This window comes from Mustela nigripes, chromosome 7 (assembly GCF_022355385.1).
Source record: "Mustela nigripes isolate SB6536 chromosome 7, MUSNIG.SB6536, whole genome shotgun sequence".
NCBI lineage: Eukaryota > Metazoa > Chordata > Mammalia > Carnivora > Mustelidae > Mustela > Mustela nigripes.
This window is the reverse complement of record NC_081563.1, coordinates 128,674,507-128,698,251: the sequence shown is the minus strand read 5'-3', so window position 1 is coordinate 128,698,251 and position 23,745 is coordinate 128,674,507. Positions and strand designations below refer to the sequence as shown.

At 44.6% G+C, this 23,745-nt stretch overlaps 1 protein-coding gene across 2 annotated transcripts in view; it reads right to left on the bottom strand.

The window, feature by feature from the left end:
- ARFGEF2 (ADP ribosylation factor guanine nucleotide exchange factor 2) overlaps positions 1-23,745 on the bottom strand; it is a 101,812-nt gene that overhangs the window by 50,890 nt on the left and 27,177 nt on the right. The window contains exons 7-16 of one of the 2 annotated variants that reach the window (XM_059407189.1): positions 16,744-16,812; positions 15,044-15,195; positions 12,104-12,234; positions 10,793-11,027; positions 9,619-9,718; positions 8,518-8,657; positions 6,130-6,238; positions 5,317-5,500; positions 3,030-3,141; positions 2,312-2,517 (exon numbers count right to left, since the gene is read on the bottom strand). In XM_059407189.1, the coding sequence (XP_059263172.1) occupies positions 2,312-2,517; positions 3,030-3,141; positions 5,317-5,500; positions 6,130-6,238; positions 8,518-8,657; positions 9,619-9,718; positions 10,793-11,027; positions 12,104-12,234; positions 15,044-15,195; positions 16,744-16,812 (1,438 nt within the window). The remainder of the gene's footprint in view (positions 1-2,311; positions 2,518-3,029; positions 3,142-5,316; positions 5,501-6,129; positions 6,239-8,517; positions 8,658-9,618; positions 9,719-10,792; positions 11,028-12,103; positions 12,235-15,043; positions 15,196-16,743; positions 16,813-23,745) is intronic. The other variant, XM_059407191.1, reaches the window with a different exon arrangement.

Sequence of the window (23,745 nt, the reverse complement as noted above, 5' to 3'; positions counted from 1 at the left end):
GATCATGACCCGAGCTGAAGGCAGCAGCTTAACCCACTGAGCCACCCAGGCGCCCCTTAAGTCAAGTTTTAAAGAAGATTCTCAAGGTACAGCCAGAACCCTGGGTTACAGTGTGGCAAGCAAGGCACCTGGAGACAAAATGCAGAGACCCTCACTCTGACCATGACGGTAAGGCCCCCGGACAGTCTGCACCCTCATGCTTCACCTGCCTCACCCTGGTCCTATTCCTGAGAGCATCTACTTTGTGCTGGGCCCTGGGGAGAAAGAGGATGAAAACTATTGTTCACGGCACCTGGCCGGCTCAGTCAGTAGAGCGTGAGATTCTTGATCCTGCACTTTATAGGTCCAAGCCCCATGCTGGGAGCAGGTATTACTTAAAAAAAAAAAAAAACAAAAAACAGAGAGAGAAAGAAAACTGCTGTTCAGTTATTCATTATTTACAGCTTACACTACCCATTGCAATACTGAACAGCAGAAATTTGAAAAAAAAATATTTATGTTGTTCTATATAATATGCTGGTGAAAAGTCTGACTTTTTTTGCCTTGGGCAGGAAAAGATAAAAATGTGTGGCTACACAGCCTCGAAATACATGGATCTAAAGCTACAAAAACTGGTCTGTCCAAACCATCCCAGGAAGGAAAGGGAGAAACTCTGAAGAACGTAATAAAAGGTCTGAATTCTAACATGAAACAATCTAACATGTTTAGCCATTAAGAGAAACAGAGCAAGGTCCCCAGAACTTCTCCTCTGCCTTCACAGCACATTCTAACGTCTACTGCGTCAGTGACCAGTGCTGCCCCGATGACCATGCATCTAATGGGAATAGCTCGCTATGCACCTGGAGGAGCAGAACCAATTAATATGAAAACCAAGTTGACCGGGCAGGCAAACTGTTATTAAAAATTTCCACATCGGGGCACCTGGGTGGCTCAGAGGGTTAAGCCTCTGCCTTTGGCTCAAGTCATGATCTCAGGGTCCTGGGATCAAGCCCCACATCGGCTCTCTGCTCAGTGGGGAGCCTCTTTCCCTCACCCCCTGTCTGCCTCTCTGCCTACCTGTAATCTCTGTCAAACAAATTAATAAAATCTTTAAAAAAATAAAAATTCTTCATCATGTTCACAGTACACTCAGACACTCTTCACTTCATGCCCAGGGAAAAGAGTGTGAGCTTTTGAGACAGACAATTCAACCCTGCTCTGCTACTTAACCAGCTGATTAACTCTGGCGGGTTGCTCAATCTCCCAGAGCCTCAGTTTCCTCTCCAAAAAAATGGACACACTACTCCCAGCTTACCATTAATTAAATGAAATGTATATAAAACCCATGGCATGGCTGACATACAGGAAATATGTTTTTTGTTTTTTGTTTGAGGATTTATTTCGTTTAGACAGAGAGAGCATGTGCATGCACACGCATCGGGGAGGAGGGCCAAAAGGAGAAATAGTCTTAAGCAGACTTCCCACTGAGTACAGAGCCTGACACGTGGCTTGATCGCATGAACCTGAGACCACAACCTGTGTTGAAACCAAGAGTCAGATGCTCAATTTACTGTGCCATTAAGGTACCCCAGGGGATGTCTAATAAAGGTTAGTTCTCTTTTTAATTTCCACTTCCTACAAAATCATGGGATGCCTGGGTGGCTCAGCAGGTTAGGCATCTGCCTTCAGCTCAGGTCATGATCCCGGGGTTCTGGGATCGAGTCCCGCACTGGACTCCCTGCTTGGCAGGGAGCCTGCTTCTCCTTCTGCCTGCTGCTGCCTTGCTTGTGCTCGCTCACTCTCAATCTCTGACAAATAAATAAAATATTAAACAAACAAACAAAAAACACGACGTACCCACCAAAAGAGGCCCTAAGATGAAATCATGCACTTAGGCGGGTTTTATTAGTTATGTGGCCATTTCTGGAACCTGTTCATCAGTATCTAACCAAAGAAATACCCAAATCCTTGAGATCTACCCCATATGTTAAATCAAGGAGCTGTTCTTAATTAAGAAAGAGGTGCCCAAGGGCCTCTTCTCAACTCATAAAATTACTCTTATCAAGATAGCATGGGCTCTACCTGTGTGAACATGGACAAGTTACTTAGCCTCTCTGATTCTCAACTGCCTTGACTGCAGAAAGGGGACACAAGAGAAGCTGTGAGGTCTTACCTGAGATAATCCCTCAGCAGTATCAGGCACATTGTAACAGAAACTTTAGTTGTTTGGTGCAGATTTAGAACGATTAAACTCAACTCCCAACCCAACTAAGATCAGGGCTCCGAGGCAGGCAAAAAGATGACATGGAAAGGACATGGACACAGCGCTCACCCCTGGTTGCATTCTATGTATCTCGCAGCAAATTTCTCCATTAATCGATCAATCTTCTGGGCTTCCCCAGGTAGACGGAAACCTTCTAGAAACGTCCGCAGGGCTGAGACAAATTCCTTTTCGCAGAAGTCAAGTTGATCCACATAGGCATACATCACTTCCTTGTTGAACCTTGTGCTGTCTCCCAGAAAATCACCTACTTGGGTCTGAAACATATACACCCACTCATGTCTAGAAACTGTCACATGTGAACCAACAGTAAGACACACTTCAGGCAGAGTGGGGAGGCAGAGCGCACTGCTCTCAACACTGAGAAGAGGCTGGCCTGCTAGAAAAGCTGAGACTCCAAGCCTGCCCACCCACCTACCCATTCCAGGCTCAGTCTATCCTGTCTCAGAATAGGAGGAGGCGGCACGGGAAACTTAAAGATGAAAGAATGATGGGACATACTCAGGAAGGAGGTCAGCTGCAGACAGGCAGCCAGAAGTTTCTAGCAGTCAAGGGACACTTCAAGCTCTGACACTGTTCTAGCAAGTACACAACCAGCTCTTAGGAGCTTTTCGTGAAGCTGGCCAAAGGAGTAAGCAGGACTGCTATGACCAGGGGTGTGGACAATAGCCACTGCACTCGGCGTCAACCACACTTTAGGTTAAAGCTAGGGGGCATCTCGGAATCACCTGATAAAACCAACACGCAAGCGTCCAACCCCAAGCCTTACAGAATCAAGGCGCTCCTCCTGATGCAGAAATTGGGCAATGTCTTCAACTGATGTTCCCAGCATGCCTTGCTCCTGGAGAAACTGGATGCCTCTCTTGGGTTTCTTGTTGAAACTGTTTCAAGAAGAGACAGGACATGGGTTACTTATTTCAAAATCTGGAGGACAGAAAAAGCTAGCCTTTGAGGCACGAACAAGTCATCAGCTATCAGCTCAGGAAGGTCCTGTGTGTCCTGCCAGCTTCTCTCAATTTCACCTTCAGTTTCTGACCTAGCTACAGCAGAGTCTGATGGCCATCAGCAAACATCTGTTTACCTCCTCTCCAACACTAACAGAGCTCTAGATGTTCACCCAGGCACACAACGCCCTGATTTAAAAGCTACATTTTCCTGCCTTTAGAAAAATTAAACTCAACTCCTAACCAAACTAAGATCAGTGCTCTGAGGTAGGTATCAGTAGGTATCAATGCTCTAAGGAAGTATTTTCGTACTTCCTTAAGTATGGCCATGTGATGTTTGAGCAGAAATGGTAATGGGTACTTCTAGGCAGGATCCTTAGTAAACAAAGCTGGCTTGGCTGGGAGGTATATTCCTTTTGTACTTTCCCCTTTATTCGTTACTGTAGGTGTGATGGCTGGTGCTCTAGCAATCACCTTAGACCATGAGGCAATGCTGATAGTGAAAACTGTGTTAAGGATGGTGAAACAGAGGTGCTCCTGGCTAGCTCAGCTGGTTAAACATCTAATTCTTGATTTTGGCTCAGATCATAATTCTAGGATGAGACTGAGCCCCGTGTCTGGCTCTGTGCTGGGTGTGGAGCCTGCTTAAGATTCTCTCTCTCTTCCTGCCCTCCACCAATTTAAAAAAAAAAAAAAAAAGGATGGCAAAGGAGAAAAAGTAAATAGCCTGGATCTTTGATGTCCCTGAGAGCCAGTACAACAGCCCTAGACCATCCATGTTGGGATTTCCTTTAACAGGGCTTAATTAAGTACTGTTTGTATTTCCTGGTCAACATAGGTGTACTCCACTATGGATAAGCTCAATGTGCTATTTACCAGGCCCTGCACTGGAGGACGCTATGTGCTGGGGCAAGAGACACACAGGAAGGACATGGATCAGGCGCAAGCAAGGGCAGCCGCAGACAGGTGGCTACAGAAGGCCTCCTTGAGGAAGAGAGGTTTTGCCAAGCCTGAGGGAGGAAAAAGACCCAGGAGTGTTCCAAGCAGAGGGCACTGTGGTGAGAGGGGCTCAAGGTGTTCAAGGGACTGAAGCGCACAGTGTGACTCGGGTACTGGCAGGAGATGAGGTCAGTGGGGTGGGGACCAAATCAGGCTGTGAGGAGGAGAGGGAAACCTGGAATGATTGTAGGCGGCGGAGGGATAAGACCTGATTTAAGTTTTTAAAAGATTAGCTCCTGTGGGGAGAATAGAAATTAATAAGTACCGTAACATCAGCTTTTAAAACAAACTGAATTTACTAAGTCAACTAATCATTAAGAAGTTGGACAGGGTATGAGACTGAGCTTAATATTTCTGTGTGTAAAAGACTGGGGCGCCTGGGTGGCTTAGTGGGTTAAAGCCTCTGCCTTCGGTTCAGGTCATGATATCAGGGTCCTGGGAGTGAGCCCCATATCCAGCTCTCTGCTCAGCGGGGAGCCTGCTTCCCCCCTCTCTCTCTCTGCCTGCCTCTCTGCCTACTTGTGATCTCTGCTGTAACAAATGAATAAATAAAATCTAAATAAAAAAAAAAAAGACTGGAAAAAACACATTAAGATTTACTAATGCCTGTAATGACAATGCGCTTATGAGAAAATATCATTTTTCCAAGATACACAACTGAGGTATTATGATGGGAGCAGATTACTTTCAAATGGTTCAGAAAAAATTATACATAGATAACACTAATATGGCAAGAGTTCATTCTTCCGTATGTTGGAACTGTTCATAAGATATAGTCGGAAAAAAGTTACCAGTGGTGATTTCCTTTTGGTAATAATTATATGACTGATTAAACATACTTGCTTCATACTTTTATTTTCTAAACTGGTTTAATTTCTTACATTACGTAAAATAAAAATAAAAACTATACAAAGCTATTAAATTCTAATCTCAAACTGCCTCTCCTTCTTCCACTCTCTCAGTCTGACTGGCTCAGTCTGGCTTGGCTGTGAGTGCCAGCACTGGCCTTCTGTAACAGTCCTTCCCCTAGTGGAGTCAGTCCCAGGTTCCCAGAGAAGATGTGGCTTTGTCAGAGGCCCCAAGAGATTCGGCTGGAGTAGCAGCCATACTCACAGCTCGATGCCATGTTCGATAATCTCCTTTTGTTGTTTGATGACCTCAAACTGCTCCGGATCATCCTGGACAGCCATCTGGGTCCCCGAGGACAGTGTGGACTCCATGGACGTCACACTGCTCCGCCTTGCCATGTCAAGGCCTTTCCCGTCCCCCAGTTCCTGATCTGTGGGCCTCTCCTGACCTGCAATGACATAAGAGCAAAGGGAACCAAATCAACAGATGGGACACAGACACACCTGAGCTCAGGCCAGGCTCTCTGGTTCCCTTTTCCAGACCTGTAACAATAAAGTTTGTCCTTTAAGTCATAAGCATGAAAACTTGGCATCACTCAAAAATTTACTTTTTTGTGGGACTTGATGAGCTAATTCTAAAATTCACACGAAAGAACAGGAGTATAAAAACTGTCAGGACACTTGAAGAACAAAGAGTAGGAAGACCTGCCTAACAGGTATCAGACTCACTAAGGAACTCAAGGCATCTGAAAAGTGTGGTATTGGTGCAAGAACAGACAAACCCATAGAATGGAACAGAAAATTCAGAAACAGACTTACACAGGGAAATCTGGCATATCATAAAGGTGGTGAGGGAAGAAAAGACTACTAAAAAAAATCAGAACTGTTTTTCCATTTGGGAATATGACATCAGAGCGCAACTCATACGATTTTCCCCAAATTCCAGATGAATTAAAAAGCGAAAGCTTTAAGGCATTCAGCAAACTACAGAGTTTTGCTAATTTTAAGACAGTAACACAAAGATGACTTTCCCAACAGTCCTGTTGAATGGAGGTGACGGCGTGGCAAGCCCTCTCACCGAGGCTGGTCTGGTGGTTGGGATTCACATACAGGTCTTTGCTCCACTCCACCATGCACTTGAGAATGGACACGAGGCACTCCAAACCTTTCTTCCTCAGACTGAGCTCCTGAAGGACAGAAGGGACATGGCACAGAGACTTAACAGATAAACTGAGTGCAGAAATCTACAGGACTATTAGGGACAAGACCGAAACAAACATTGACAGTCAGTGCTATTAAGCAAAGAACCTAAGGAAAAGTTAACAGGTGACATAAGTATTAAGGGCTCATTGCAAAAACCCTGAAAATCTCTAAAGCTGTTCATTACAAATACCCTAGTAAAAAAGAGGAGATGTGTGCTTTCCTAAAAGGAACAGCATTATCTGGAATTTTTTTTTTTTTTTTTTAAAGTAAATGTCTATGCCCAACACTGGGCTTGAACTCATGACTCCAAGATCAAGAGCTGCATGCTCTGCGTGCCTGGGGGGCTCAGTCCGTTAGGCCTCTACCTTCGGCTACGGTCATGATCTCAGGGTCCTGGGATCGAGCCCCACATCAGGCTCTCTGCTCAGTGGACAGCCTGCTTCACAACCCCCCTCTCTGCCTACTTGTGATCTCTCTGTCAAATAAATAAATAAAATCTTTTTTTTTTTTTTTTTTTTTTTTTTTTTTAAAGATTTTTTATTTTATTTATTTGTCATAGAGAGAGAAGCGAGAGCAAGCACAGGCAGACAGAGTGGCAGGCAGAGGCAGAGGGAGAAGCAGGCTCCCTGCCAAGCAAGGAGCCCGATGTGGGACTCGATCCCAGGACGCTGGGATCATGACCTGAGCCGAAGGCAGCTGCTTAACCAACTGAGCCACCCAGGCGTCCCAAATAAATAAAATCTTAAAAAAAAAAAGAGTTGCATCTTCTACCTACGGAGCCAGCCAGGTACCCCAAGTGTCATCTGGATTTCTGAAAGGAAGATATTCACTGCTTATATAATTTAAAAAACACTTCAGTCACTTTCCTTTTTAATAAACCAATAGGGTTGAGTCACCTGAGTGGCTCGGTTGGTTAAGCATCCGACAGTTGGTCTCAGCTCAGGTCCTGATCTCGGGGTCATGAGATACAGTCCCACATCAGGCTCAGCGCTCAGCACAGAGTCTGCTTGGGATTCTCTTCCTCCCTCTTGCTCCCCTCCGCCCCTTCCTCCCCTTGTGCATATACATGCGCACACTCTCGAATAAATATAGATCTTAACCAGTAACACCCCCCCCCCAAAAAAGAGAAAAGAATTTTCCATAATGCAACAGATGAGTGATTCTGGACACATTATTCCTCTTCAAACACTCACAAACGCATTACATTTTAAGGTTTGCTCTACAAATAAAAATACTAGTTTTTAAAAAGTAGCATTTCTTAAAAAAATTGAACATGAATCACAGATAATCTAAAGAAACGCAAATATTTTCTACTCAAAACAGCACCGATGGTGGCACAGATTTCTCTGTGAATCTAATGACGGCCACGGACCTTCTAGGGAAAATGCCCATTCACCAATATTCTACATGTAATGCCAGGCAGCCCATAGACCTTCTGACCAGCTCCTTCAGAAACCTTAGCTTAAGATCCTCTTCTCTGTGTGGGCACTCTAATGAGGCAACTGGATAAGAGACAATTTCCTTTGCCTTACTGGAGCCTAGGAGCCTGTTTTCATACAAGCTTTCGAAAGGTGACTGAGTAAACTGATTTCCTACAGGTCTCGGCTCAAATGTCACCTTCTCAGAAAGACCACCTCTGTGACCCCGTTAAAAATAACAGCACCATTTCTAGCCCTCTTTTATCTGTGCTTTATTCTTCTCTGTGGCTTACTCCTCCGTTGCTGCCCACAGCAGTTGTACACATTCATGGGCACTGCGTTTTGTTCACTGCTGTGTTCCAGCACCAAGGACAGTGCCAGCCTGGAATACAGTGGCGCTCAATAAACGTTTATAGAGATGAATGCACTTTATTATTATTTTTCTCAAATGGATCCTTAAAAATAAAAATCCACGCTGGCCATGGAGCCTATCGCAGGGTTTGAACTCACGACCTTGAGATCAAGACCTGAGCTAAGAGTCAGACCCCTAATCAAATGAGCCACCCAGACACCATGAAGCAAATGCACTTTAAGTATAAATGCAGGAGGAGCACCTGGGTGGTTCAGCCAGTTAAGCAGCTGCTTTCTGCTCAAATCATGATTCCAGGTTCTGGGAATGGAGCCCTGCATGGGGCGTCCATGCTCAGCAGGGAGTCTGCTCCTCTCTCTCCCTCTGACCCTCCCCCTGCTCGTGCTCCTGTTCTCTCAAATGAATAAAAAAATCTTAAAAAAAAATATACACACACACACACAAACATATAAATGGGAGTTTTCAGTGTTTTTACCTGCAGAGGAGTCATTCCTAGCTCGTGTCCACTTCTTCCCTGAGCGATTTTGGATAAATCATTCACAAGGCGCTCAAAAATGTTAGCAGCATTTAAATCACAGTCGTAGTTGACATAAATATCTACAACACACTGGGCGTCTTGGAAAATAACACAGAGATATTAGAAATTCTGATCCAACAGACATGGCAATTACATTTTCTTTTTTTTTTTTTTTTTTTTAAAGGTTTTTTTTATTTTTTATTTGACAGAGAGAGAAATCACAAGTAGGCGGAGAGTCAGGCAGAGAGAGAGAGAGAAGCAGGCTCCCGCTGAGCAAAGAGCCCGATGCGGGGCTCGATCCCAGGACACTGAGATCATGACCTGAGCCGAAGGCAGCGGCTTAATCCACTGAGCCACCCAGGTGCCCCGGCAATTACATTTTCTTATTAAATTATATTCTTTCTTCAAAACTGCTTCCCAGTGAATCACTGACTCAGGTAGACACGAATCCCTCAGGAAACGTGTGTCAGATGTACTACAAGTCTGGGGAGGCCCTCTTTTGACGCCTGCCTCGGCACTCACTGACTCTCGAGCAGCTTACTCTGCCTCTTCAAAGCTCTCTTCCTCATAAGAAAGGGATAACAATTGTCCAATCCACCTCTTGAAGTTGTGTCATTTGTGGAATTATGTCTGATGACAGACAAGTGGGAGGCTTGGTAACCAGCCACACAACTGTATGGTGATAAGGGAAATCCGAATTGACCTTGGGATTCAATTGAGGGCTGGCAGCACCTCAGACCCTGTGACTGACAAAGTGTTCAGTTTGTAGGTGGAGTGACCATGTATCCTGCTTTTATAGGAGCAGGGGGCTTCCCAGGGTGTGGGACTTTCTGTGTGAAGACCACAAGGTCCGGGTCAACCAGACGGAGCTGGTCATCCTCTAAAGGAGAAGAGGAGTAGGACTAGATGTCCCACTAATGGGAAAGCATTGGGCTTTCAGGTGAGGCTTTCCCAGAGCAATATTAAAACTCTAAAAGCAGGAGGTAAAGGTCTCAATCTGGATTTTAGAAAAGCATTTCTGGGTAAGTCAATGGATGAGCACCCTCAGAGTGAAAATACCTGCACAGATCCTTGTCAGAGTCTGAATGACCATCCACCTGTGCTCAAAAGAACTTGTTGATGTTTCTAAAATGTTCAGGAAAATCTCTTTGAAAAAGACCTACATGACACAGAGACAAAGGGGACACCAATTAATACCATTTAAATTGGGGCTCAAAAACCACAAAGGCTGGAGGGGACCAGGCAGCTCCAACGAGGGAGGGAGCCTTGGGAGATGTAAAGGAGCAGCGCGTACACACACACACGCACTGCTGAGGCATGTCAGAACCCTGGCCTCCCGGGGGAACAGCTAGCCGGGCAGGACCACAGCAATTGGAGGATGGAGCCCCACTAGAGGAGCCCTTCAGCAACCAGCAAGAGCTGCCAGGCTAAGAAAAGGACTAGCATTATGGTTTTGAGAGAAACCAGAGATCTGGACTGTCATGTAAAATAAGTTACTTCTCAATTTGCCAACTAAATCAGATTACTTCAAACGATGTACAGGCTAAACACACATGTTCAGGGGACTGAGACTAGCCCTTGGGTCATTCGATTTAAACTTTGGGTTAAAATGAGAGGCACCTCAGCCATCAAAAGAAATGAAATCTTGCCATTTGCAATGACGTGGATGGAACTAGAGGGTATTATGCTGAGTGAAGTAAGTCAATCGGAGAAAGACAATTATCATATGTTCTCCCTGTTATGCCACATGGGGGGGGGGGGGGGGGGGGGGGGGGGGGGGGGGTAGAAAAGAAAAAATGAAAGAAGATGGGATCGGGAGGGAGACAAACCACAAAAGACTCCATCTCCAAAAACAGACTGAGGGTTGCTGGGCGGGAGGGGAATCAGGAGAGGGTGGTGGGGATATGGACATTGGAGAGGGTATGTGCTGTGGTGAGTGCTGTGAAATGTGTAAACCTGGTGATTCACAGACCTGTACCCCTGGGGATAAAAATACATTATATGTTTATAAAAAAATTTAAAAACTAATAAAAAAAAAAAGAAAGGCAACTAACATCTGGGGGCAGGAACTTTGAGGAAAAGGTAGTCTCTCTCTCTGGGGTGCCAGCAAGTAGACCATGTAAGTCTAGTACCTGATGACTATGTCACCAGGATTTAACTCTTTGTGTATAAACACTATACAAAAAAAGAAACAAAACAAAAAGAACCCCCCAAATCATTGTGGAGTCCATACCTCTATTTGCATTTTCAAGTGCATTTTGAAGTTTGAAAGAAGAGTAAGAAAAATGGCAAGAGAGAGTTCAAAGACATCAGGCACTGAAGAGACGCCATTTTTGGACAATGCCACGCAAAGATACTGCTTGATCGCGTTGATGAACATCTCGTGAGTCCTGAAGACCGGGCCAGCGTTCTGCAGGACGGACAGGAGCAGCTGCAGGGAAACCACTTTGGAGCGCAGCTCATGGGATCTGGCAAAGGGAAAGATGGCGACAGTGCTAGAAGATTCCATTTTAAAGAGTGCATTTCTTGAGAAGGCCTCACTCCTCGACCAGCGAGCTGAGTTTTCTGAGAGCCAATGAGTTAAGAATTGGCACCAGCATCTAGATGCCAAGAGCGTGAGGGCAGATGGCATGAGGTGGCTCCTCCGGGGACCCGTAAGCCCGTGAGGACAAGAGCTGCTAACTCCCACTATCCTTTTCCTCGCCCTGCCATAAAACAGGGGATGCAGCGGGAGCAGAGGAAGCATAAACTTACGGGCTCTGTTACTTTACATCACACCCGTGAGACTAACCCCTGCGTCCTGCTCTGTCCTTATGGACAAACAGAAACAGTGCTCTTTATTCACCCACAGGCCTGGAAAGAAGGAAATGTTCCTGAATCCTCTCCTTAATGGTCATGATATCTCAACAGAAGAGTTGAGGATTATTGTTAGCAAGAACAAGGACAATAAAACTCATGAAGTGCCGGGCCCCACACTCAGGATGCGCTGATACCACTTCATATCATGGACCCTGTAAGGCAATTTCCCACATTCCCACTTTTCAGATGAAGTTCGGTAACGCCTGCAGCTGTGGAGGAGCCAGGAGTAAATGCGGCTCTCTGGCTCCATAGCCCTACCGGCTCTGCAGTAACCGGTTCACTATGAAGCAAGGTTTGGCTTCTCTGGGTTGCCTCTGGGGCTTAAACCTATACCCATGGAGCAGAGGTTTCTCAGCAGGGCAGGGGAGTGAGGTTTATACAAATCCTGCCCCTGCCCACCCTGCATTAGATTAAATTCGTTAGTCGGGAAAAAGAGAGTAACACATTCAGTATAGTAACACTTTCTCATATATAAGCCAAGGAAAGTAGCACTGGGCAAAATCATGGTTGGTGTGGACACAGAGACAATCTATTATAAAAGGGCTGTAGGGACAGCAGGAGTCTGAAAACTGTAAATTCCTGCATTCACACCAATCATGGGACAAGGCACTGGGGTATCTCGGAAGCCCCAACATCCTCCTGAGTCATCTCAGTCACACACGGCCAAGAACTGGTGTCTGCTTACTTTGGATCTGGGGGGCCTTCAGCAAGGGGTTTCATGGACAGCTTGCAAAGGGAGCGAAACACCAGGAAGGCGTCCTTCTGCAGAATGTGAGAGAACCTAGCAGCCACTTGATGTCCCTGTGCATCTGATTCCTGAGGTTAGAAACAAATAAGAGAAAAATTAAGGGGTCAAAACAAAATTATTTTTCAAAAATAAAGAATGTAATTATTTCATGGAAATTTAAAATTCTGTTATTCAATGGGGAAGTGAGGAATGTGGGGGAGGGGACAATATGCCAAAACAGGAGCTATGGGGGAGTCATTCTGGCAATTCTAAAACCTTGTTCCTTGTTCTTCAAAAAGTGGGCATGGATGGCTTAAAATGATAAATGAGCAAATGTTAAACCATTAAAAATCTAAGACAAACACAGCCGACCCTTGAACAACACGGGTTTGCACTGCACAGGGCCACATTGATTTTTCTCTTGTGATTTTTTCCTCTAGTCTACTTTATTCTAAGAATACAGTATATAATACGTACATGAAATACGTGTCAATCAATTGTGTATGCTATTGGTGAGGCTTCTGGTCAATAGCAGGCTATCAGTGGTTAAGTTCCGGGAGAGTGAAAAGTTAAAGGCGGATTTTCGGCCGCATGGTAGGGGAGTGTCCTTGCCCCTAGCCCCCGTGATATTTAAGGGTCACGTGTACAAGTTAATTATATTAGTTTGGATAACAGTATTTCTGAGAACACTACTGCAGGATAGATGGGGGGGAAACGACAGGCATTTGAAAACAGACTTCTTTAACTAAAAAAGTAAGCTGCTTTAAAAAATTTTTTAAAAAAATCTGTAACATATGAAAAAGACCAGTATGCTCGACGTACAAAAAGTTCTTATAATTCATTAAGGAAATTACAGAAACCTTCCACCCAAATGAAAAGCAGGCAAAAAAAATGAATAAGCAATTCACCAGGAAATGCAAATGACAGATTAACCTAAATAATGTTACTACTAATTATTACGGCGGGATCTTTCTCCCATCAGACCACCAAAATCTGGAATGAAGGCTATTGCCCAATTTTAATGAGGGAATGGGGAAATGAGCACTGATTGCCTACAAGTGGGCAGAGATTCGAGCATTACCTTCCCAGCAGGCTAATGTGATGTTAAGGAACAAAAGCCTGAAAGCTTCCAACTCGTGACCCAGCAATATCACTTGTAGGAATTTATCCTAAAGAAAGAATTAAGGATGTGCACAAGGTTTATCTATAAGGATGCTCATTATAGAACTATTTCCCGTGATTAAAAAAAACCGAAGTAACATAAAAACCTAACAGGGAATTGGCAAAAGAGATTATGGCAATCTACAGGACAGAATTTTACATGACCACTGAAACAGTTAGGTCTGTATGTACTGACGTGGAAAGATGCCCATAAAACGGTGTTGAGTAAACAAAGCAAGTCACAGCCTAGTACAAAAGGCAAGAGTCCTTTATGCGGACCGGAGTACATCTGTAAGGACGTTCTTAATGGGGATGACGTAATTCCATGGAGACTGCTATAGAATGAATGCTTATGCTCCCTCCACCTCCATTCACAGGCTGACATCTAACCCTCAAAGTGATGGCATCTGGAAGTGGGGCTTAAGAGAGAGGAGTCCTCATGAATGGCATTAGTGTCCTTAAGAAGACAGCCACTTGGGTGCCTCGGTCGCTCAGTGGGTTAAAGCCTTTGCCTTTGCCTCAGGTTGTGGTCTCAGGGTCCTGGGATCAAGCCCCACACGGGGCTCTCTGCTTCCACATGGGGAGCCTGCTTCCTCCTCTCTCCCTGCCTGCCTCTCTCTCTGAGTACTTGTAATCTATGTCTATCAAATAAATAAATAAACAAATAAATCTATCTTAAAAAAAAAAAAAAAAAAAAAAAGACAGCCATTTTATGAATCAGGAAACAGGCCCTCACCAGACACCAAAACTGCTGATACCTTTATCTTGGGACTTCCCAGCGTCCAGAACTGTGAGAGATAAATTTCTATCATTTATAAGCCACCCAATCTATGGTATTCTGTTACGGCAACCCAAAGAGACTAAGACAGGGTCAGGTATTGGTTCCTGGTGGAGGGGTAGGGGAGTTGGGGGTGGAAAAAATCTTATTCTTTGTATGTATAAAGTACAGGTACATGTATAATCATAAATAGATACCCAGTTTATCAGTGGCTTTAAAATTCATGAAAGGGGATGGTGTATCAGGTAAAGAAATCTATCAAAAGGCTGGGGGGTTGGGCGCTGATCACGCAAAAGGCTGAGAAACACCCGTGAAAAGGTAGAGAGAGTGGTTTCAGGTGGGATGTTAACATCATCTTTCTCCCTGTTCTGAATGTTTATAGATAGCATTTTCAAGAAAACAACAAAGCTATTTAAAAAAAATCATGTGGCAGACACATCTATGGGTCTGAACGGATATTCGTGATATACACTAAGTTTCAAAAGCAGGTTACAAAACAGCAGTATACCATGTGATTATATTTAAGTGGAAAAAAATGAGAGGGAGAGAAAAATCTAGAAAGATATAAGTAATAGTTAACGAGGGTTATCGCTAGGTTAGGGGATTATGGATGACTTTTATTTCCCTATTTTTCCTTCTCTCTATTTTCTGATTCTTCTATAATGAAAGTATATGAGAGAAAAGAGAAAGGCCAGGAAATCTAAGTTTTTAAAAGTCTGAATAAACAAGGTTAGTAACAAAGGTTAGTAATAAACAGGGTTTAGTAACAATGCTATATACACCAGGAGCACTTCCAAGAATGTCACCTACTAATACAAAGCGCTTGAGGCAAGGACTGTGTGACTGACTAAGGTCTGCTGGTTTTCACTCACTGCTTCTGCTAGAGATTTAATTGTGCATCTTCTAAAAAAAAGTAAAAATCTAAATGGGTCTGTATAAGAGGAGAATCACCAACATACCAGATTATCCGCTGACGACAAGGACTGCCTGTCATCTGCTATCCCGTTGGTCTGGGAATTTTCATCAGCTGCTGGGGGAACAGCACCTTCCTGGCACTCCAGTTCACCCAGGACCTGCTCGGGTTCTGTCAGGCCGCGCTTCTGTGCTGCTTCTTAAAACACAGGTGCAAAAAAAAATCATCACCAGGTTAGCACTCACCCAAAAGCTCTGACACCAGGGAGCAGTTACTCACATCATCTTCCAGCTCCTGCTTTTTCCTCTCTCCCTTTGCTACCACCCTAGGAGACTGACATAATATTACTGAGAAAGGCTTAACTGAAGTGGTTTTTAGGCTCTACATGTGTCTACTACCCACACACCCCAGAGGTTTCATTCACACTGCAGGCCATGTCAGTGCTGCCTCTAGAAATGAGCAATACAGTAGCCCTGCCCACCCCTGTCCACTTCTGGAAAAGCTTAGAAACAGCTCAGCATGAAAAGCACAGATTTTTTTTTTTTTTTAAATGCTACTGATATAGGGGTTAGAGAAGAGCCATATAAATGAAAAGAGTTGGCAGTTACGACAGAAGACCTCAGTCACAAGGAGGAAAAAAAAACAAAGTAGACCTGAGCTTCCTGGCAGCCGTGTGAAAAAGGGAAAGACAAAGAATTAAAATTATTCTATTTTAAAGACATTGCTACCAGGACATACATTTCTACATTCTATTAAGTAATTTTATGTAATTCTACATTAAATAAATAATGAAATCTATGAATACAGATTAGTGGTAACCTAAATGAACAAAAGAATAGGGCTTAGAGCAGTGGGTCAAACTTCTCAGACTGTCACCCACAGTAAGAAATACATTTTAAAAATCATGACCCCTGGAGCTCCTGGTTGGCTCTGTTGGTTATGCGTCTGCCTTTGGCTCAGGTCATGATTCCAGGGTCCTGGGATCAAGTCCCACATCAGGTTCCCTGCTCAGCGGGGAGCCTGCTTCTCCCTCTCCCTCTGCCCTACCTGTTTGTGCTCTCTCTCAAATAAATAAATGAAATCTTTAGAAGAAAGAAATAAAAAAGAGAGAAAAACTGATTATAACTCTCTCCTAAATTAATGATTTTAGACCCATTAATGGTTTATTGCCACTGGAGTCAAGTATTCAACACACAGCCATTTACCCAAGATTTTGGGCAAAAACAACAACAAAAAACTCTTCCAATAGTCATTCTGAGCTCTACAAGTTTCGTTCCACTGAAACCACACCATAAAACCGAGGGAGCTATGAATGAAGTCTAAGAAAATGGACAAAGCTTCTCTGTGCATCTGACGTGGGGACTGTCCCCTTGACACATCAGTGGCTAGCCATGAACATTCAGTAGCAATGGACACCACCTCAGGATTCAGAGCCACTCCTGGAAAAAGCTGGATATATCTGGGAGTGGCCTCTGTCTTCCATGTGAAACACCCAATTCTAGCATCGTCAGACTGCTTGAACCCAGCCCCAATGAGAATAAAATTAACGACTAAAAAGATACTTTTTTGGATATTTAGAAATATCCTTTTCAGATTTTTCTGAATCTCACAGGGAAGACAGGCAGATACGAGCAGACTCAGTTTCTATGCCTTCACTGGGGGTTGGCATTCCGTCACTAAAAGTATCTGGCCAAGGACGTTTTTGGAGCAGCGAGGAGGGGGAGAGGCTGGGTTCTTGGTTCTTACCTTTAACAGCAGATGTGACCACATCTTCTAAGATCTCCTTCACCACCTCCTGGGCCCCGTCATCAGTCCCTACACACAGCAAAAGACACAAACACGAACATGTGGGTATTTCCCAGGAAACCAAAGGGGGAGAAGGAGGTCACATCTCAGGAGGCAAAGGGGGTGCACAAGTCCTCTCCGAAGCCCAATCTGATTATGCCAAAAGAAAACAAGACCTGTGCAATCTGGAAACTCTTAGGCAGCATCTGCTATGACTTTGAGTTTCCCTCTGTGGATCACTCTTCCTTGCTAAAGCCCTCTCCACCACCCCCGCGTTGGACGCAGGAGCTGGATTTTACCCAGCTATGCTTCTCAGCAGAACAAAGGATGGAGCTTTCTCTTGCGCCTTCACCTCGAGCACCCCAGGGCCTTGGGAAGTGACAAGCCTCCTGTTGCTTCGCTTCCTTCGCACTCAAAACCACCCAGAACTCAGCATGAGATGTCTAATGTGGTAACTGAGGATTTACTACATTTTAAATTGAACTGTTCTGTCAGCGGTTAACTGCTTAAGTGGGAGAGCTTCGGCACCAGTTGTTTTGGGAGAACGAGTCAACGCTCCTGGACTAGTCTTTTAGGAGTCAACATGAGTGATTCCTCAAACATCCCATTGACCAAAAAGGCCACTACATTAAACCGAACCAAAATAAGCCTGCAAATTCTTTTTGAATTCAGTAAGGCCTTCCGGTCAAGTCCCTATTTTTATGAGTTCTGTGTTTGATCCACAAGGTCCCAGAGAGCAATACAAAGTATTTTCATTTCCACGGAGCAGCTGACACCCCCCAAACTATTTATTTGCCACCAACCCCCAAGCTTCACTGAGGTACGACTGGCAAGTAAAACCACCATAACTATTTAGATGGGTAAGTCAATCTCCATGGAAAATATGGATGTTGCACACTTTCCTTAGAGGGCAGAAAAGAACTCGGGGAAAAAAGAAAGCCAGCGGCCACGGTTATAATCTCCTGCTCCCACATCTTCGTCTAAACAACGTGGTTTAGAATAGATGGGTGTGTGAGCACGTTTCAGGTGCTCTCGGGCCACCTTCGTCATGTTTGCTGTTTTCACCATCACGAGTATCGGTACGTCACACATGTACAGTTACCACTGCTCCTCACTCACTCACCTCAGGCAAGACCATTCAAAGGACTAGAGGATTCATAAGCCAATTACATTTTCTGAACGTATATTAAAATCAATGTGTCAATATTTATTTTTTTAAAAAAGATTTTATTTATTTATTTGACAGACAGAGATCACAAACAGGCAGAGAGGCAGGCAGAGAGAGAGGAGGAAACAGGCTCCCCGCCAAGCAGAGAGCCCGACTTGGGGCTCGATCCCAGGACCCCGGGATCACCTGAGTGGAAGGCAGAGGCTTTAACCCACTGAGCCACCCAGGTGCCCCAATGTGTCACTATTTAAATAAACACTGTTTAGCAAACGAGCCGCCTAAAACCATCTCCTCTACATGTGACAAGGTATTTCCAAGTTCCCTTCCAGGTCCGGCATTCTCTGATGCCACGATGTCATACAATGATAATGGCAGCTGCCCATCTCTACCATACATTCCAACGCCCGAGCAATGCCAGCATGCTGAATGCATGTCACTGGGGGAGTGGGCGGTGGGTGGGAGCTGCAGGCTGGGGGAGGGGCATCAGAGGCTGTAAGGCGGAGCCTGCCTGCAGGTAGGCGCTCTCTAGCCTGTGCACTGCTTCCCTGGACCCAGCTTTACAGTGGTATCATCGACAAGTGAGACTTGTATATACTTAGGGGGCACGACTCGATGATGTATGTATGTATATACATGTATGTATGTGTATACAAATCACACTGTGAAATGGTCACTGCAATCAAGCTAATTAACACTCTGTCCCCTCACACGGTTACCGTCATCTTCCTTTCTTGTCTGTGGTGAGAACACATAAGATCTACACTCGGCAGATTTCTAGCACACAGCAGTGCTGTTACTATGGTCACAGTGCTACACGCTGCATCATCAAAACTCCGCACCTTATGTAACAAACCGTACCCCCAGCCAGTATCTCCCCATTTCTGTGACCACCTTTCTACGTTCGGTGTCGACACATCTGACTCCTCTAGTGCCTCATACACGTGGAATCATGCAGTATTTGTCCTTCTATGACTGGCTTCTTTCACTAAGCATAATGCCCTCCAGGTTCATCCGTGTTGTTACAAATGGCAAGATTTCCTTCTTTTTAAAGGCTCGATAATATTCCAGTGTGTGCGTGCGTGTCTGTGTGTGTCCACGCGCGAGTGCTTTATCCGTTCATCTTTTGACACTGACGTTACTTCCACATCTTGGCTACTGTGAATAATGCTGAACAGGGAAGTGCAGACGATCTCATCAAGATCCTGATTATAATCTCTCTGAAGATATACCTAGAAATAAGACGTCTCCATCATAAAGTAGTTCTATTTTTAATTTTCTGAGGAACCTCTGTACTGTTTTCCACATCGGCCGTACCAATTCAATTCCTGCGACAGGGCACAAGGGCTCCCTTCTCCCCACATGCTCCCTAGCACTCGTCCTTCATTTTTCTGGTAACAGTCATTCTGACAGGGGCAAGCTGATATCTCATTGTGGTTCTGATTTGCATTCCCCTGATGATTAGTGAAACTGAGCACCTTTTAAAGTATGTGTTGGCCATTTGTATGTCTTCTTTGGAGAATTGTCTATTCAGGTCCTTTGTCCATTTCTCAACGGGGTTATTTGTTTTTTTGCTATTGAACTGTAGACGTTCCTTGTATATTTTGGATACTTATCCCTTCTCAGATAAATGGCTTGCAAAATTTTCTCCCATTCCATAGGATGCATTTAAATTCTCTTGATTGTTTCATTGGCTGTGCTTATGGACTGTATTTTCTTTTTATTTGCATTAGCTGTGAACACTTAAAAAACTGGGAGCTGTGGGGCTCCTGGGTGGCTCAGTGGGTTAAAGCCTCGGCCTTCAGCTCAGGTCATGATCCCAGGTTCTGGGATTAAACCCTGCAATGGGCTCTCTGCTCAGCGGGGAGCCTGCTTCCCCCCACCTCTCTCTCTGCTTGCCTCTCTGCCTACTTGTGACCTCTGTCTAATAAATAAATAAAATCTTTAAAAAAAAAAAAAAGGACAAAAAATAACAACAAAAAAAATTGGGAGATGTGTTATAAAAGTCCAGATCTGGATTATCTGGCAACACCAGGCCACGGTATCTAAAACTAGAAGCACCTGCTCCCTTTAGCCAAGGCATGAACTCTACAGATGTTCTGGTGCCTCAGTCCTTGCCACTGAGGACAGGTGTCATGGGTCTGTCAAGAGTGGGGAAAATGCGACACTGACGGGGCTGGGTGTTTGAAAGACATCAGAGCAAAAAAGCAAAAATATTCCTTGTAGAAGTGACTTCAACACAGAAGAGTGAAGGCTCCAGAGCCAATGTGCCTGGTTCAGATTCCTGTTCTGCCACTTCCCAGTGTGTGGACTTACGTCACGTTACCTTTCCAAGCTTCAGTTCCCTCAGGAGTGGACAAGGATGATTTCAATAGCACTTACCTCATGGAGCTTTGTGAGAATTCAGTAAAACAATACCCAGAAAGCATTTAAAATGGTGTTTGTAGAGTGAGGACTCAAGTGTTAATTTTTCTTTGGTCTGTAGGGTATGATTGTGCTGAGACATTCCTGATGCCCTCATGAGAGAGGCCCTCTCATTTCTTTCTTTCTTTCTAATTTAAATTCAATTACCCAACATATAGTACATCATTAGTTTTTGATAAAATATTCCATGATTCATTAGTTGCGTACAACACCCAGTGCTCATCACATCACATGTCCTTTTAAAAGATTTACTTTGGAGAAAGATAGAGATAGAGTGCACGCATGAGTGGAGGGGGGAGGGCCAGAGGGAGAGGAAGAAAGAGAGAGAGCAAACTCCCTGCTGAGTGCAGCGCCTGACACAGTGCTGGATCCCAGGACTCTGAGACCCGAGATTGTGACCTGAGCCGAAATCAAGAGTTGGCTCCTTATCCAACTGAGCCACCTAGGCGCCCCAAGGCCTTCTCACTTCTGCCACTTGCCTGGTCCTGGAGACTAAGTCCATACAGAGGTTTCCCAACTAGGGGCACCCGGATGGCTCAATTGGTTAAGCCTCTGCCTCTTGATTTTGGCTCAGGTCTTGAGACTGAGGCCCATGTTGGGCTCCATGCGGGGCATGGAGTCTGCCTGAGAGTCTCTCTCTTCCTCTGCCTACCACACCCCACCCACTGTCTCTGTGTCAAATAAATAAATAAATAAATAAATAAACAAATTTTAAATACAGACAAGACATTTCCCACTAACCACACAGTTTCAGTTACTTAAAGCCATCACTATCTTTCATTCTAAAGAGAAAAAAAATGTCCATTTCTACAGGGATCCTCCTCTTCCCTCACTGCAGTTTTCCCACTTAAAAAGCCCCAGGACCACCATTTTTGGAGGAATAACAGTGTTTAACTCACTTTCCTTGACAGGCTGTATCCATAGCAGCCCCTGTGCAATATCAAAATCTTCTCAGGCCAGGAAGGCATGGGAGAGTCAGGAAGCCCCAATTCCAAAAGACGGTTCCTGCGGAGGCAGCTGCCGCTGAAGAGCCCGTAAAGAGGCCCAGAGGTAGCAGGACCCCCACGGTACCCCTGCCTGCTTCTCTGCTGACACATCGGCCTGCAGGAGGGCTGAGAAGAGGCCTTCCAATGCAATAATAACCACTAAAAAGTCTGCTGTGTTTAAGTTTCAAGCATGCTGTCAAAAGGTTAGCAAACCAAACCAAACCAAATCCTTGCAAGGTTCAGAATATGTTGATTCCCAGGGATGTCCAGCAGTCACCACTTGGCCATTACTGACTGGCTATTTCACAAACTCTGTCCCTTAGCAAAATAAGAGGGTGACCTTGAAGAGGTTCAGATACAAGAAACCCTTGCGGCCATTCCCTCCTTAGGCAGCAGGAGAACCAGCCCTGTGGTGGGTATCGCCAGTCACTAACTCATACCCTGAATCCTCACACAACTCTAATTCTGTTTTGGAAGGGGCTGTCCCTGTATTTCCCGGCCACCCCAGCAGAAAGGTTGGCCATGTGTCCAAGTTCTAGCCAATAAGCGTAAATTACTGCGGATTGCCTGGGCTTTCGGGAAGGCTCCATAGGGAGCAGCATGACTCAGCTGGGAGTCCGTGAGTCCCACCCTCTCTCCTTCCTGCAGGAGGACATGACAGCATCTGGAACCATGAGGTAACCTGGAGGGTGAAAGTTACATGCTAAGAATAACCGGGGAAAAAATAGAAGGAGTCTGAGACACACCCTCCCATGCCTCTGTTTTCTGTCCAGTGAAGCGGGGACCATGGTGGAGGGAAGTAGGTGGGGCAGTAAGATGCATTCACTCACTCACTCCATCAAAAAGCTGAATGCCTGCCTGTTCGGCCCTGTTCCAGGCATGTGGAATACATCACTGTTTAAAACAAAGATCTTTATCTTCACGGTGCTTACGTTCTAGCTGGGATAGTAACCGTGTTATGGGGCACACTACAGTGCTAGGGAAAAGCAGAGGGGGACGAGGCGGATGTAGAATGGTGGGGACAAATGTGAGCACACGGTGACAGTAAAACGTGACATGCCTGTTTCCTAGAAACTAGGGTTTGGTTGTGCCCAATGTCCAAGCACTTGGTAATATGCAAGAATGCTAAAGGAAAAAAAATCAGGAACCAAAGCTGTTTGCTGACACATTCCAACCACACGCCAACACGGTTCCTCGACAGGAAGGAACACTTAGGCAACCTACTGTCGCAAAGTAAGTGTCCATCGAGCAGCTAACACAGAAGTCGTAAACCCCTGAGAGGGAGCCGCCCAGCAAGGAGAGGGACCCGGGGGTACATTCTGTTATTTTTATAAAGTGTTGGTATGAGACAATCTTTGTTTTGTCCACAAAAAATACTGAAATTCCTAAAGCAGAGGATCTGGGATTGCTAACACGGAAAACAGGCTCCCTTTACTCTATGCACTGTTCTCACCACTTTTACATCTGATTATCATCTTAACTAATTGCTTTTTTAACTCATTTTTTTAAGTGGAAACTTATTTGAAAGGTAGTAATAGCAAACACACAGGTCCAAGCGCCAGACACTGCTCTGATTTAATTCTCACAAACCTGTACGATCGCTACTAGCTGTGACCCCACCTTCAGATGAGGACCCGAGGCTCAGAGAGGTTAAAGATTTCCCTCAAGGTCACATAGCTACTAGACCCTAGAGTCACGATTTGAAACCAGGCTGTCCGATCAGAATCTCCATATTGGCCGAGGGAGGATAAGTTTGCTCTATTTTAGAATACTTAAGAATTGCGGGTTTTTTTTTGTTTTCTTAAGAAGGAGCTGCAAGAAGAAAAAACGAGCTAAGAAATCCTTAAACACAAAGGTATTTGTGTACATACAGTAGCTACTCATTAGCCACAGAAATGTAAACGTGATGTCTCATGCATGTTGGGAGTCAAAAAGTCAGATTCTTAAAAATGATCTTAAAAACAAAAAAGAAAATGGGAAGTGACAGTTTCTGGGCACAGGATTTCTTTTGGGTGTAATTAAAACGTTCTAAAATTGACTACGGTGACGACTGCACAACTCTGTGAATGTACTAAAAATAATTGGATTGTACGTTTTAAAAAGCTGAATTTATGCTACACAAACTGCAGCTTAATGAAGCTGTTTTTTTAAAGAAAACTGACAAGAACAGCCAGGCATTGAAGAGGAGGGAGTGTGAATGGACACATGGGGTGGGGTCCCCTAGGGAAGACTGCTGGCTGTGCCCCCAAATTCACATAAGCTAAAATGTCTCAGGCTCAAAAATCCATTTCCTAAGTTTACACAGAACAATTTAGTCCATGTCGTGGACAGGCTGATAAGACTGACGGACTGACTATTGATTTATCAACTTAGGATAAAAACCAGTAA